The sequence below is a fragment of the Moschus berezovskii genome, chromosome 19, assembly GCF_049115385.1.
Source record: "Moschus berezovskii isolate FMDL1 chromosome 19, NW_MosBer_1.0, whole genome shotgun sequence".
Lineage (NCBI taxonomy): Eukaryota > Metazoa > Chordata > Mammalia > Artiodactyla > Moschidae > Moschus > Moschus berezovskii.
In genome coordinates this window covers 39,238,571-39,251,385 of record NC_142478.1, presented here as the reverse complement: position 1 = coordinate 39,251,385, position 12,815 = coordinate 39,238,571, and the positions used below count along the sequence as shown (strand labels likewise).

At 37.3% G+C, this 12,815-nt stretch overlaps 1 protein-coding gene across 4 annotated transcripts in view; it reads right to left on the bottom strand.

Moving 5' to 3' along the window:
• Positions 1-3,229: 3,229 nt before the first annotated feature.
• TRPC3 (transient receptor potential cation channel subfamily C member 3) overlaps positions 3,230-12,815 on the bottom strand; it is a 71,751-nt gene continuing 62,165 nt past the window's right edge. For all 4 annotated transcript variants that reach the window (XM_055405336.2, XM_055405337.2, XM_055405340.2 and 1 more), the window contains 2 exons: positions 6,674-6,749; positions 3,230-3,890 (listed from right to left, as the gene is read on the bottom strand). In XM_055405336.2, the coding sequence (XP_055261311.2) occupies positions 3,748-3,890; positions 6,674-6,749 (219 nt within the window). In that variant the 3' untranslated portion in view covers positions 3,230-3,747. The remainder of the gene's footprint in view (positions 3,891-6,673; positions 6,750-12,815) is intronic.

The following is a 12,815-nucleotide window of genomic DNA, read 5'->3' as shown; positions in this document are numbered from 1 at the left end:
TAAACAAAGATTTGGTCTCAGCTGGAGTCTGTGTGGTGCTGATGCTGTTCTCTTTGTGACTCCATGGACTGGAGCCCACCAGACACCTCTGTCCTTGGGGATTCTCCAGGCAAGAAAACTGGAGTGGGTTGCCATGCCCTCCTCCAAAGGATCTTCCCAACCCAGGGATCAAACCCACGTCTCCCGCATCACAGGTGGATTCTTTACCATCTGAGCCACCAGGGACGCCCTGCTGGAATCTAGCAGTAGCCTAACGCTTTCCAGAGTTCTGAAGCACAACTCACACCAAAAGAGTTGGCCCCACCTTCACACAAGAAAACAGCTTTTCATGCCTTCACAGAAGTTGGTTGGTTACTACCAGACCAGGACAGGGCTGCTTTCTTTCAGCTGATGGCAGTTCCCTGGGGAACAAGACAGTTGGGCGTTATTAAGGAGCTGACACTCAGGATCTCAGAGACACATGCACTTGTCCATGAAAAGGGACATAGGCAGGGCATCCATGGTACCAATAGCTAGCATCTACCCACAAGCTGGAATCAAGATTGCTGGGAGAAATATCAATCACCTCAGATATGCAGATGACACCACCCTTATGGCAGAAAGTGAAGAGGAACTAAAAAGCCTCTTGAGGAAAGTGAAAGAGGAGAGTGAAAAGGTTGGCTTGAAGCTCAATATTCAGAAAACAAAGATCATGGCATCTGGTCCCATCACTTCACGGGAAATAGATGGAAAAACAGTGGAAACAGTGTCAGACTTTATTTTTTTGGGCTCCAAAATCACTGCAGATGCTGATTGCAGCCATGAAATTAAAAGACGCTTACTCCTTGGAAGGAAAGTTATGACCAACCTTGATAGTATATTAAAAAGCAGAGACGTTACTTTGCCAACCAAGGTCCGTCTAGTCAAGGCTATGGTTTTTCCCGTGGTCATGTATGGATGTGAGAGTTGGACTGTGAAGAAAGCTGATCACCGAAGAATTGATGCTTTTGAACTGTGGTGCTGGAGAAGACTCTTGAGAGTCCCTTGGACTGCAAGGAGATCCAACCAGTCCATTCTAAAGGAGATCAATCCTGGGTGTTCAGTGGAAGGACTGATGCTGAAGCTGAAACTGCAATACTTTGGCCACCTCACGTGACGAGTTGACTCACTGGAAAAGACTCTGATGCTGGGAAAGGTTGGGGGCGGGAGGAGAAGGGGACTACAGAGAATGAGATGGCTGGATGGCATCAATGACTCTGTGGACATGAGTTTGAGTGAACTCCAGGAGTTGGTGATGGACCGGGAGGCCTGGCGTGCTGTGATTCATGGGGTCGCAGACAGTCAGACACGACTGAGCGACTCAACTGAACTGAACTGAACCATGCCTTGGCATCACATCCTTCTCTTGACTCTCACCAAGAAAGAGAGAAAAAATGTGAAATATCAATAACATACTAATTTTACACACGATGCTGGGATCAGAACCCCTGGGAAGATGACCCAAGAAGAGACCCAAAGGTAACAGACCACCAACACAGACACTTTTGCTTCTGTATGACATAAATGCTTGTTACATATTATTTTCATGTTAGACTGTGATTAATCTATAATATAAACACCAGGAGGATGGGGATTTTTGTCTGCTATTTACACTTTTTTCCCCTTAAACATTATTAAACACCTATTAACATGCAATAAATACTGATTGAATAAATTAATTCCTAAACACTGAAAAAATGCTAGTTTTACAGAGACAGAGTAAATAAAGGAAAAACAACCTATATTGAGAGTTCTAGAATTGCAAAAGGCATGGACTAAAATATTAGATGTATGGACTCACGTGGCATAGATTACATGGCTTTCATCTTCACTCGAGACTCTAAGAATCCTAAACTAGCTGAACTTGACACTTTTACATTCAACGTCTTTCTACTCTCAGTAAAAAACATTACTTAATATTCCACTCTATAACTGTATTCAAAAATACTCACACTTGGAATTCTAAACAATTCTATATGTAAGACTGAAAGTGTTGCCTACAATGGAAATTTGGTATCTTTACTGTTTTCATATAAAGTATAGTAACATATAGCAATGAAAAAAATAAGTATTTTATTCAGATCTGAGGCATAACATAAAATACATAAAGCTTTAAAAATGTTTAAGACAAAATACTATTAGCATAGCACAAAAGTTAATGAAATATCCTACAACAGTAGCAAAAGTGTATAAAGTTCTTTTCTTTAATTAAGTCTCCAAAATTAGAAATTAAAAAATAATCTTTAAAGAGCTTTATGTAGTTCCGTATAATGTTCATTTTTGTCTTCACATCTAGAAAGACTTCCTGTGTGATGTAGTGACTGTTAAAATATTATATATTTATTTGGCTTTTAGAACCTATAAAACAATCTTTGAGCTACGACCATAATTTGTATTCTGGTATGATTTGATAGGAACAGATGGAAGAGAATCAGGACAGTAATGAGAGATTTAAATCTAGCTGGTTAAAAAAAAACCAAAAAAACGTTGAGTATTTTCTTGTCTATGAAGAGATGAGGGAGCTTACCAACCTGTATCCCATTTACTAGTAGTCAAGAGGCCTCAGTATTACCAATGTTCAGCCCACTTATATACTAAGTCAGATACAGATATATCACAGCCCATTCAGTGTAGCAAGTGCAATTGAAATGCCTTGATTTAAAAGAAAAACATGTCAATCAGCGTAAGCAATAATGGTAAGCGATGCCTCAAAGGGAAATGAAACACACCTGGTGATTCTTGGCCATGCCTCTTCAGGTACACGGCCATTGCTCCATTTCTTCCCATAGCATATCCTCCGAAACTCAGAGTGGAGCCAACAGGCAAGATACAAAGTCAGTTGTTGATAACTTATTTAGCATTAAATCACCACAGCCAGGAATTAGGATGTTATAACTAACAGCCCCAAATAACCCCCAACTTTAAAAAAAATTCACCACTCTGCTGACTAAATTCACATTACTGAAAAACAACAAATGAAAATCTAAGACAATAAGCAAACAGTATAGTATATACTTAAGAAAAACCTTTAATGTGTTGCTTTGAACAATTCTATGAAACAAATATGCAATGCAATTATGTTTTCTATTAACCCATTTCATTATGAAATTCTTCAGGGTTCAAAGGTTCTAGGAGTATCAGTGATGCCAAAGATCTGAGAAAATATGACCAAGTCATAGCTGTTTGTAAAATTTTTTCAGTTTCTTTTCTCCAAAAAAAAACAAAATCTCTTCAACATTTGGACAAGGGAAGGTATGCTACATAGTGACGGCCTTTTAACTTTTATTTGTATTTTGTTGGCAGTTCAGTTGGTTTTGACAACATTTATTGAGCACCTTCTATGTACCAGGCTCTGTACTAGATGCTGGAGACATGAAGATGAATAGGACATGGTCCCTGTCCCCAAGGAGCTTACAGTCTCTTGGAGGCAAACAGGTAGTGCAAAGACAGAGTTTATTCTAAAATGGACAAAAAATGTCAGCAATGTAGTTAATTTGGGGCCTTTAAATACAAGGGCATATCACTGTAATGTCAAGGCAAACAATTAAAACAAAGACCATTTTCATGTGATAAAACAGTAAAATCATTAAGACCTAACTTTTAAAGATTCACATGATAAAGGTAGTTAATACTAAAAATTTACACCATAGTTTTTCAAGTATTTCATACTAAGAAATATTATTGCCCACAGTTGTGCTATAGTCAAAGCCATAATTCCAGGTTACAGACTCATTCACATCTCAGCACGCTGGGGCTCAGTTTCTCACTGAGCTTATGAATTAGAATGGCTAATTCCTCAGTGGCTTGGCTCTTGTCCTCCAAAAGTTCATAACGAAGGCTGGAGATATCTTGCTTGATTTCCTTCAATTCACCTATAGCATTTGTATTAAAAAAACATATGATTGGTCATTTGCTATTTGGATTTAGAAAAAAAACAGAGTGAAATTCATACATGAATACATTCGTCTCATAATGTCTCCACTATTTGGATTTAGAAAAAAAACAAAGAGTGAAATTCATACATGAATACATTCGTCTCATAATGTCTCCAACATAGTTATTTTGGACTTTTTTCCTTTAAAATGTTTAAGAAACTCATGTACACCCAGGGCGGATTCATGTCAATGTATGGCAAAACCAACCAATATAATATTGTAAAATAATTAGCCTCCAATAAAAATTAAAATAAAATGTTTAAGAAATGCTTTACCTTTAAATATGCACTGACTTTGGGAAAAGCTATAACAGTAATCCAACTGTGTTTTAAAAGTAAAAGTCAACTAAAGTATTGTCCTGGTTCAACCAATTTTTAACACAGGGTGATTTATCTGTTGGGGCTTCCCAGGTAGCAGATTTATCTGTTAACTAGTAATCTATAATCAGGATGTAATCTATAATCAGGGTATCTCCTTTCTGTCTTCAGGGAGTTCCTCTGGTTCCCTGAGCCATAAGAGTTGACACCTTTATAGATCATCTCCCATGGCTAGGCTAGAATGGAATTCTATTAAAGTGAAACATTACTAAAAATGAATCAATCTATTTAACAGGAAAATACTCACACGGAAGCAGTATATTTGAGGTCAAATTTGAAGTAAGGGAAAGGAAGAAAAAAGAGTGTTTTTCTTAGGGAAGCCAATGGCAATGACTATGGAGTCAAGGACACAGTTTGTGTGGCACAGGCAATGATGTATTTAATACAAGGAAATAACAAGCAATGGTGGAATTAAGAAGCTTAGATGTGATACTACTGGCCAGGTTTACATACACAGAAGACTACAGGAAACTTCTGGCTATTAAAACACAACTATTCCCATAGTTTAGCTTGGCAATACTTTGAGAATGTGTAGATTACAATTAAAAACTGGATTCTCTTGCAAAGAACTGAAATGTAGATAAGTCACTGACCTTGAAAAGTAACCTTTGGGGCATGAACTTATCTTGAATCCAAGAAATGATTCTTCAAATCACTGGTACTTTAGCAGCATTTTATAATAGAATCACATTTAAAATATATCTTTCATGATATTTCCTGGTATCTTTATGATGTTTTAAAGTATAATCCATGTTCTTTGATTATATGTAAAAGACAGAACCTTTTATTTTAAGGGATACTAACTCTTCTTCAAGAATACACACAAAAGTTATTGATTCTCTTCATGCAAAAAAAAAGTGGAGGTGCTTTTCCTTTCACATATGGCAACAGAGAGGAAATAAACTGATCAAATTTGAAATCAAAAGGCTTCCATGGAAGAAATGGATTCTCACACCACTTACTATCATATGTGGACCATAAGCCAGTGAGCTTCCTCTTGCCTCCCTACTACCATATCCTTCTTCCTTGTTTTTCAGTTATGGGAAGCCTACGTACCAAGTGCTGTATTTACCAAAACGGGAAACACATTTATTAAATGAGGAGGTTACATTATATGATATACTCTTTTAGTTAGAACTTTGTCCAAAACTCTAAATTCTCTTTAATTCATTAATTCTCATCAATTCATCTCCCCCTTTTGTGTAAAAGGACTTAGAAGGTGGCTCCTTTTTTCTGAAGTTGTCGTGGTGGCCCAGTTCCCCACTTCACTTAATTTTTTTGTTTCCAGGGAGATCATCGCACAACTGATAAGGTTTCTGCTTTCTAAACTAAAACTCAATTTCAATTCTGTCTCTGAGACTGTTTCTGGTGACCATGATTTGATTTTTTTGCTGATTCCCAAACATACATTCTTCGATTTCTGTGCTACAAACACATATGGTATTAACTCAGATTTGCAAGGGATTTCTTACATTAATCAAGTAATGGCTTCAGAGTTCATCAACAGTTTAGTTTAGTCCTTTCTTAAAAGTGTAGATAGATCTCATAGCATCTCATTGGTGTTGAAAACTGTAGCTTTCATTAATTTTTTTTTTTTTTTAATTTTTGGCTGTGCTGGAAGGCATGCAGGATCTTAGTTCCTCAACTAGGATTGGAACACTTGCCCTCTGCAGGGGAAGCAAGAAGTCCCAAACACGGAACCACCAGGGAATTCCCTGTAGTTGCCATTTTTAGGGCAACTTATTTTTCCCTGACTGATTTCTTTCCAACCATGGACCTGTGCTTTGGCTTACATCCTAGCACTTGATGAAAGGTTTTATAGTCCAGACAGATGTGCTGCCTAGGATATGCCTGGAAAATAGGTACGTTTAAATAAGGTGCCAAGAGGAAAAGTGAAAAGCAAAAGAGAAATACCATATGACAAAAATGGGTTACAGATGTCTTTCTGGACAACAAGTAAAAATTTTTCTGCAAAAATGTTTGAGCTAACTCTTACTTTACCTGCATCACTGGAAAAATGTTAACACTCAGCTCACTGACACAGAACTGAAACTACAGACTACTTATGTTACAGGGAATAAAAACTCCCAGAAAGATGACACACTTTACACTCTAAGAATCAGTTAGAGCACTCTGCAGTGATAAACTGTCTCTGGCTGACATTTTAAATAACTGTTTATTTTAAAAGATAGAGCTTAGAAATGCAACATAAGATTTTCCTGTCAATCCTGGAAGAACTCAGTTAACCGAGACTGGATTTTTAAAAGTATCCTTCAATATGAAGCTTTCCACTGTTCATTAAATTAGTTGTAAAAGGATGTTTTTTAAGTTGAAGATGCTTACCTTCATTAACTTCATCATTTTCTTTGTCTACTTGTGCTTTCAAAACATATCGCTTTATAAGTCTTTTCATTATTTGCTGTTGGGCCAAAAAAAAAATTATATCACCAATGATACATATAAGTAATCTGAATCTTATTTTCCAAAGAGCTTTACATGCCAGTAAAGAACTCAGGGAAGAGAAACTGTACTAATGGAAGACTCAGCAGATTTCAGAATTTAATCCCTTTTCACCTGTACTGAGTTTTTCTGCATAATCCACAACACTCCCTTGCCCCTGCCTTCATCTTCACCCCCTCACCACCAGCCACCCTATTCCAGGAATGCAAGAAGCTTTACAAGAAAAGTTGAGGTGAAAGACTTCAATTCATGATTTTCTATCATCTAATGATTTCTCTATATTATTATCTATAGACACCACTGTATTTTTTAAAAAACCTATAATCATATGCTCAATATAGAGAATTTGGAGAGGAAAGAGAACAAAAAATAAACAAAACTCATCAATTATTCCACCCACCATCCAAAGATAATCACTGTTGTTATTTTAGTGCATGTTTTTCTTTTTTACATTTTGTATATAAACTAATTACTATATGTATTATGTTTTCTAAATACTACATTTTGTTATATTATGTTTTCCTTTCACAGCAATATATACTGTGAATATATTTCAAATTCAATAAATGTTCTTACAAGATAATTGCTTATCCATACAGAAAAAATTAAATTGGAGCCCTACTTCACAGAAGCACACAAAAGTGAATCTCATGTGCATCTTAAGAAAGCACAGAAGAACATATTTATAAATTCAGTGCATAACTGGATGTTTTCCAAACAAGATTAAAAATTCTAATATAGTAGAAAACATGGATAAACTTGACTTCATTACAATTAAAACTTCTGTTTATAAAGATACCAGAAAGCAAGCAAGCTACACACTGGGAGAAAATATTGATGATACAACCTGTAAAGAATTTGGATCCAAGATATATGAAGAACTTTAATAAGAAAAACTCAAATAATCCAACAGGAAAATGGGCAAAAAACAAACAGGCACTTCACCGAAATGGAATTGTGAATGGTCAACAAGCACATGAAACAATCTCAAAATGTTTTCTTTAGGGAAATACAAATCACAATTAAAAGAGATACAGGGGTGTGGGGGAAATGAGAGTTGGATGAAGGCAGTCAAACGGCACAAACTTCCAGTTATAACAAAAGTAAGTACTAGGTATGTGATGCACATCATAATAAACACAGTTAATGCTGCAGTACATGATATATAAAAGTTGGTAAGGGAGTAAATCTGAAGAGTTCTCATCCCAAGAAAAAACTTTTTTTCTATTTCTTTAATTTTCTATCTATATGAGATCATGGATGTTCACTGAACTTACTATGATAATCATTTGATTATGTATATAAGTCAAATCATTATGCTGTACACCTTAACCTTATACAGTGCTGTATGTCAGTTATATCTCAATAAAGCCAGAAAAAGGAAAAACAGCATACAATTTTATATCTAAAAAGGGAAAAATTAATAGATCTTATAATGTCAGGTGTTGGAAAGGATGTGGATCAGTGGAACTTCTGTACTTTACTGGCATGAGTATAAGTAGGTCATTTTGAAAAATAATTCAGCATTATCTATTTTTTTTGAAATATGGTTGATGTACAATATTCTACTAGCTTCAGGTGTACAATAAAGTGATTTAATATTGGTTATTAAAAAATTGCTCTCTTTCCCTGTGCCATACAATATATCTTGGCAGCTTATTTTATACATGGTAGTTTGTACCTCTCAAGCCCCTATCAATTTGTTATTACCTTTTAAAACTGAACACTTGCATATCCTTTTACCCAGAAAGTCCACTCCTTGGTACAGGGCCTAGAGAAATTCTGCACATGTGGACCAAGAGACAGGCATAGACAAGGATTATAGAAACCTTATCTGAGACGCAAAAAACCTGGAGACAATCCAAACAAATACCAAATAGACAAATCGTGGTATATTACACAATGTAATGTCATTGTGCTCACCAATGAGATTAGTTAGTGAAATTAATGAACCAGAGCCACACACAACAGTATAGATGAATCTTAGAAGCATAAATGTTGAATAAAAAATTCAAGTTACAGACTTCATTAAGTATGAAATTATTCTCATAAAGTTTACTCAATAACAAATCTACATAATGCATTTTTCAGACTGTCTATATATGTAACAGGGCTTTCCTTGGTGGCTCAGTGGCAAAGAGTTAAAGAATCCACCTGCTAATGCAGAGACTCGAGTTCGATCACTGGGTCATGACGATCCCCTGGAGAAGGAAATGGCAACCCACTCCAGTATTCTTGCCTGGAAAATCCCACGGACAGAGGAGCCTAGTGGGCTACAATCCATGGGGTCACAAAGAATCAGACACAACTTAGCAACTAAACAACATATATGCAATAGGCCTATATTTGAAAAGAAAACCAAAGCAAGAGGGTGAGAAACCCAAATTTCAGGATACTGACTACCCCTTAGGTGGAGGCAAGGGTGTGGCCTCAGGAGGAGCAGCCGAGCAGAGGCAATGAACAGCCTCGGTTCTCTCTCTGGGAGGTGGTGGCGTCCTAGGTATGCGTATGATTATACATCATAATTGATTATGTGTTGCACACATTCTTGTGCATACATCATACATCACATTAAAAAGATAATATAGGAAAAAAGTCTGAACTGAAATGCAGATAAGTGAAGGTAGCAAATATACCTCAGTTTTAGGACAGTAAAAATTATGAACTGAAGTGACCCACTAGATGCCAAAGTCATGTAAAAAGGAGAAATGCCAGATAATTCAAAATATCTGCCTCAGAGAATAATGATAAATTGAGAAGGAATCCACGCTATCAAGAAGGAAAAGCCCATTTTATCAGTCATAAAATATATATAAAATGTGAGGAGTTCTGTGGAATCGGAACCTCAGGACAGACTCACGGCTGGGTAGATCTTATCCAGGACTCATTCATTCACTCACCAAATATTTAGCTTTGTGCCAGGTACCGGGTGGCAAGAATACACAGAAGAACTATACAAAAAGATCATCATGACCCACATAACTACGATGGTATGATCACACTCACCGAGAGCCAGACATCCCACCCTGGAGTATGAAGTCAATTGGGCCTTTGTTCATCACTACAAATAAAGCTAGTGGTGGTGATGGAATTCCAGTTGAGACATTTCAAATCCTAAAAGATAATGATGTGAAAGTGTTGCACTAAATATGTCAGCAAATGTGGAAAACAGCAGTGGCCACAGGACTGGAAAAGGTCAGTTTTCATTCCAATCCCAAAGAAAGGCAATGCCAAAGAATGTTCAAACTACTGCACAATTGCACTCACCTCACACACTAGCAAAGTCATGCTCAAAATTCTCCAAGCGAGCCTTCAACAGAATGTGAACCATGAACTTCCAGATTTCAAGCAGGATTTAGAAAAGGCAGAGGAACCAGAGATTAAATTGCCAACATCTGTTGCATCATCGAAAAAGCAAGAGAGTTCCAGAAAAACATCTACTTCTGCTTTACTGACTACGCCAAAGCCTTTGTTGTGTGTATCACAACAAACTGTGGAAAATTCTTGAAGAAATGGGAATACCAGACCACCTGACCTGCCGCCTGAGAAATCTGTATGCAGGTCAGGAAGAAACAATGAGAACTGGACATGGAACAACAAACTGGTTCCAAATCGGGAAAGGAGTACATCTGGGCTGTATGTTGTCACCTTGCTTATTTAACTTACATGCAGAATACATCATGCAAAATTCCAGGCTGGATGAAGCACAAGCTGAAATCAAGATTGCCAGGAGAAGTATCAAGAACCTCAGATATGCAGATGACACCATCCTTATGGCAGAAAGTGAAGAAGCACTAAAGAGTCTCTTGATGAAAGTGAAAGAGGAGAGTGAAAAAGTTGGCTTAAAGCTCAATATTCAGAAAACTAAGATCATGGCATCCAGTCCCATCACTTCATGGCAAATAGATGGGGAAACAATGGAAACAGTGAGAGACTTTATTTTGGGGGGCTCCAAAACCACTGCAGATGGTGACTGCAGCCATGAAATGAAAAGACACTTGGTCCTTGGAAGAAAAGCTATGACCAACCTAGACAGCATATTAAAAAACAGACATTACTTTGCCAACAAAGGTCCATCTAATCAAAGCTACGGTTTTTCCAGTAATCATGTATGGATGTGAGAGTTGGATTATAAAGAAAGCTGAGTGCCAAAGAATTGGTGCTTTTGAACTGTGGTGTTGGAGAAGACTCTTGAGAGTCCCTTGGACTGTAAGGAGACCCAATCAGTCCATCCTAAAGGAAATCAGTCCTGAATATTCACTGGAAGGACTGATGTTGAAGCTGAAACTCCAATATTTTGGCTACCTGAGGCGAAGAACTGACTCATTTGAAAAGTCCCTCATGTTGGGAAAGATTGAAGGTGGGAGGAGAAGGGGACAACAGAGGATGAGATGGTTGGATGGCATCACTGACTCGATGGAGGTAAGTTTGAGTAAGCTCCAGGAGTTGGTGATGGCCAGGGAAGCCTGGCATGCTGCATTCCTTGGGGTCGCAAAGAGTCGGACACGACTGTGCGACTGAACTGAACTGTGTCAGGTGCCTTACTAGATACTGCAAATGCAACAGGGAACACAATCTCTGCTCCAGTGAAACTTCACCAGAAGAATTCACAATGACGCCTCAACATACCAGGTATGTAATTAAGTTCAGGGCACAATGTAGGGATATTCTTATAAAAAGAAAAAACAAATGTTTATCAGTTTAAAGCAGCTTCAAAGGCAGTAATACAAATCAGTGGGAAAGAAAAGACTACTCAACAAATAGCTCTGGGACAATAGATCATCCTTACAGGGAAGTTAAAAGGATAAGTCATAAGGAAAAGGTTGATAAATTTAACCATATCAAGACAGTTTATAACTTTCATACAAGGAAGGATATCAGATAACATGTAATCTTATGTCAAATGGGATTTTTCCTGTTGTCCTAGAATTGCTGATAAGCCCAAAACTGATGACAAAGAATGATAAGTACCCCATGGTCTAAGACCATGTTGCCACCTGCAGTTGGAGCCAGCTACCTCCCCTCAGAGTTTACTGAGAATCTCTAGACCAGTTCTGAACCTACCAACTTGCCTGGATTTGAATGTGTTTGAATTATTTAAAAGCTACAGAATCTTGGTGACAATCTGTGTAGTGGAAATGTTAGAATATATCTTGTAAAAGACAATAAAAGTAAATTACATAGAAGGTGCTCAATTAATATAACTATTATTCCTTATTAGCATTTACACTTCTTTTACAAAGCAAAGTCTTTATTAACCAATAAATAATGCTGGGACTACAGGCAAGGATCATGAAACTTCTGAGCAATAAGTAAAAGTATCATTTAAAATATTATCTCTACTAGATTTCCAATGGAGCCTTTAATCAAAGCCAGTTTCAAAAATTAAATTGGTCATTAACTGAATCATCTGCTTTCCCTTTTGGTTAAATTGCTAACTAATGCAAGTGAAGTCTATAAATTAACTTCCACATTCCACAGGCCTCCTGGAATTACCCATATATCTCTGTATGAGCCTGTGAGTCACTCTTTAAAAGAGACATTATAACTTTATTCAGTGGACTATGGATATTCTCTGTCCAGGGTATGGAAAGCTTGATGGTAGTTACCTCAAACATTATCTCCTGCAAACAAATTTAAGTTCATTTCTCAGTCCTCCATTAAGACCGGAAGAAGGAATGAGATTTGGATGGTTGGATATTTGCTATGCCCTGCCTTTCCAAAAGGCATCAAAGCTTTTCTTTTTATTTGCTTATTTTTTACTGATTCAATTAACAATTGGTGGGACTTCCCTGGTGGTCCAGTGGTTAAGAATTCGCCTTGCAATATGGGACACGGGTCTGATCCCTGGTTGGGGAACCAAGATCCCACACACGATCCCACACACCTTGGAGCAACTAAATCCATGCGCCGCAACTAGAGAGTCTGTGCCGTGACGGAAGAGCCTGTATGCTGAAACTAAGACCTGATGCAGCCAAATGAATAAATATTTAAAAAGTCAACTAACAATTGTTAAGTACTCTAT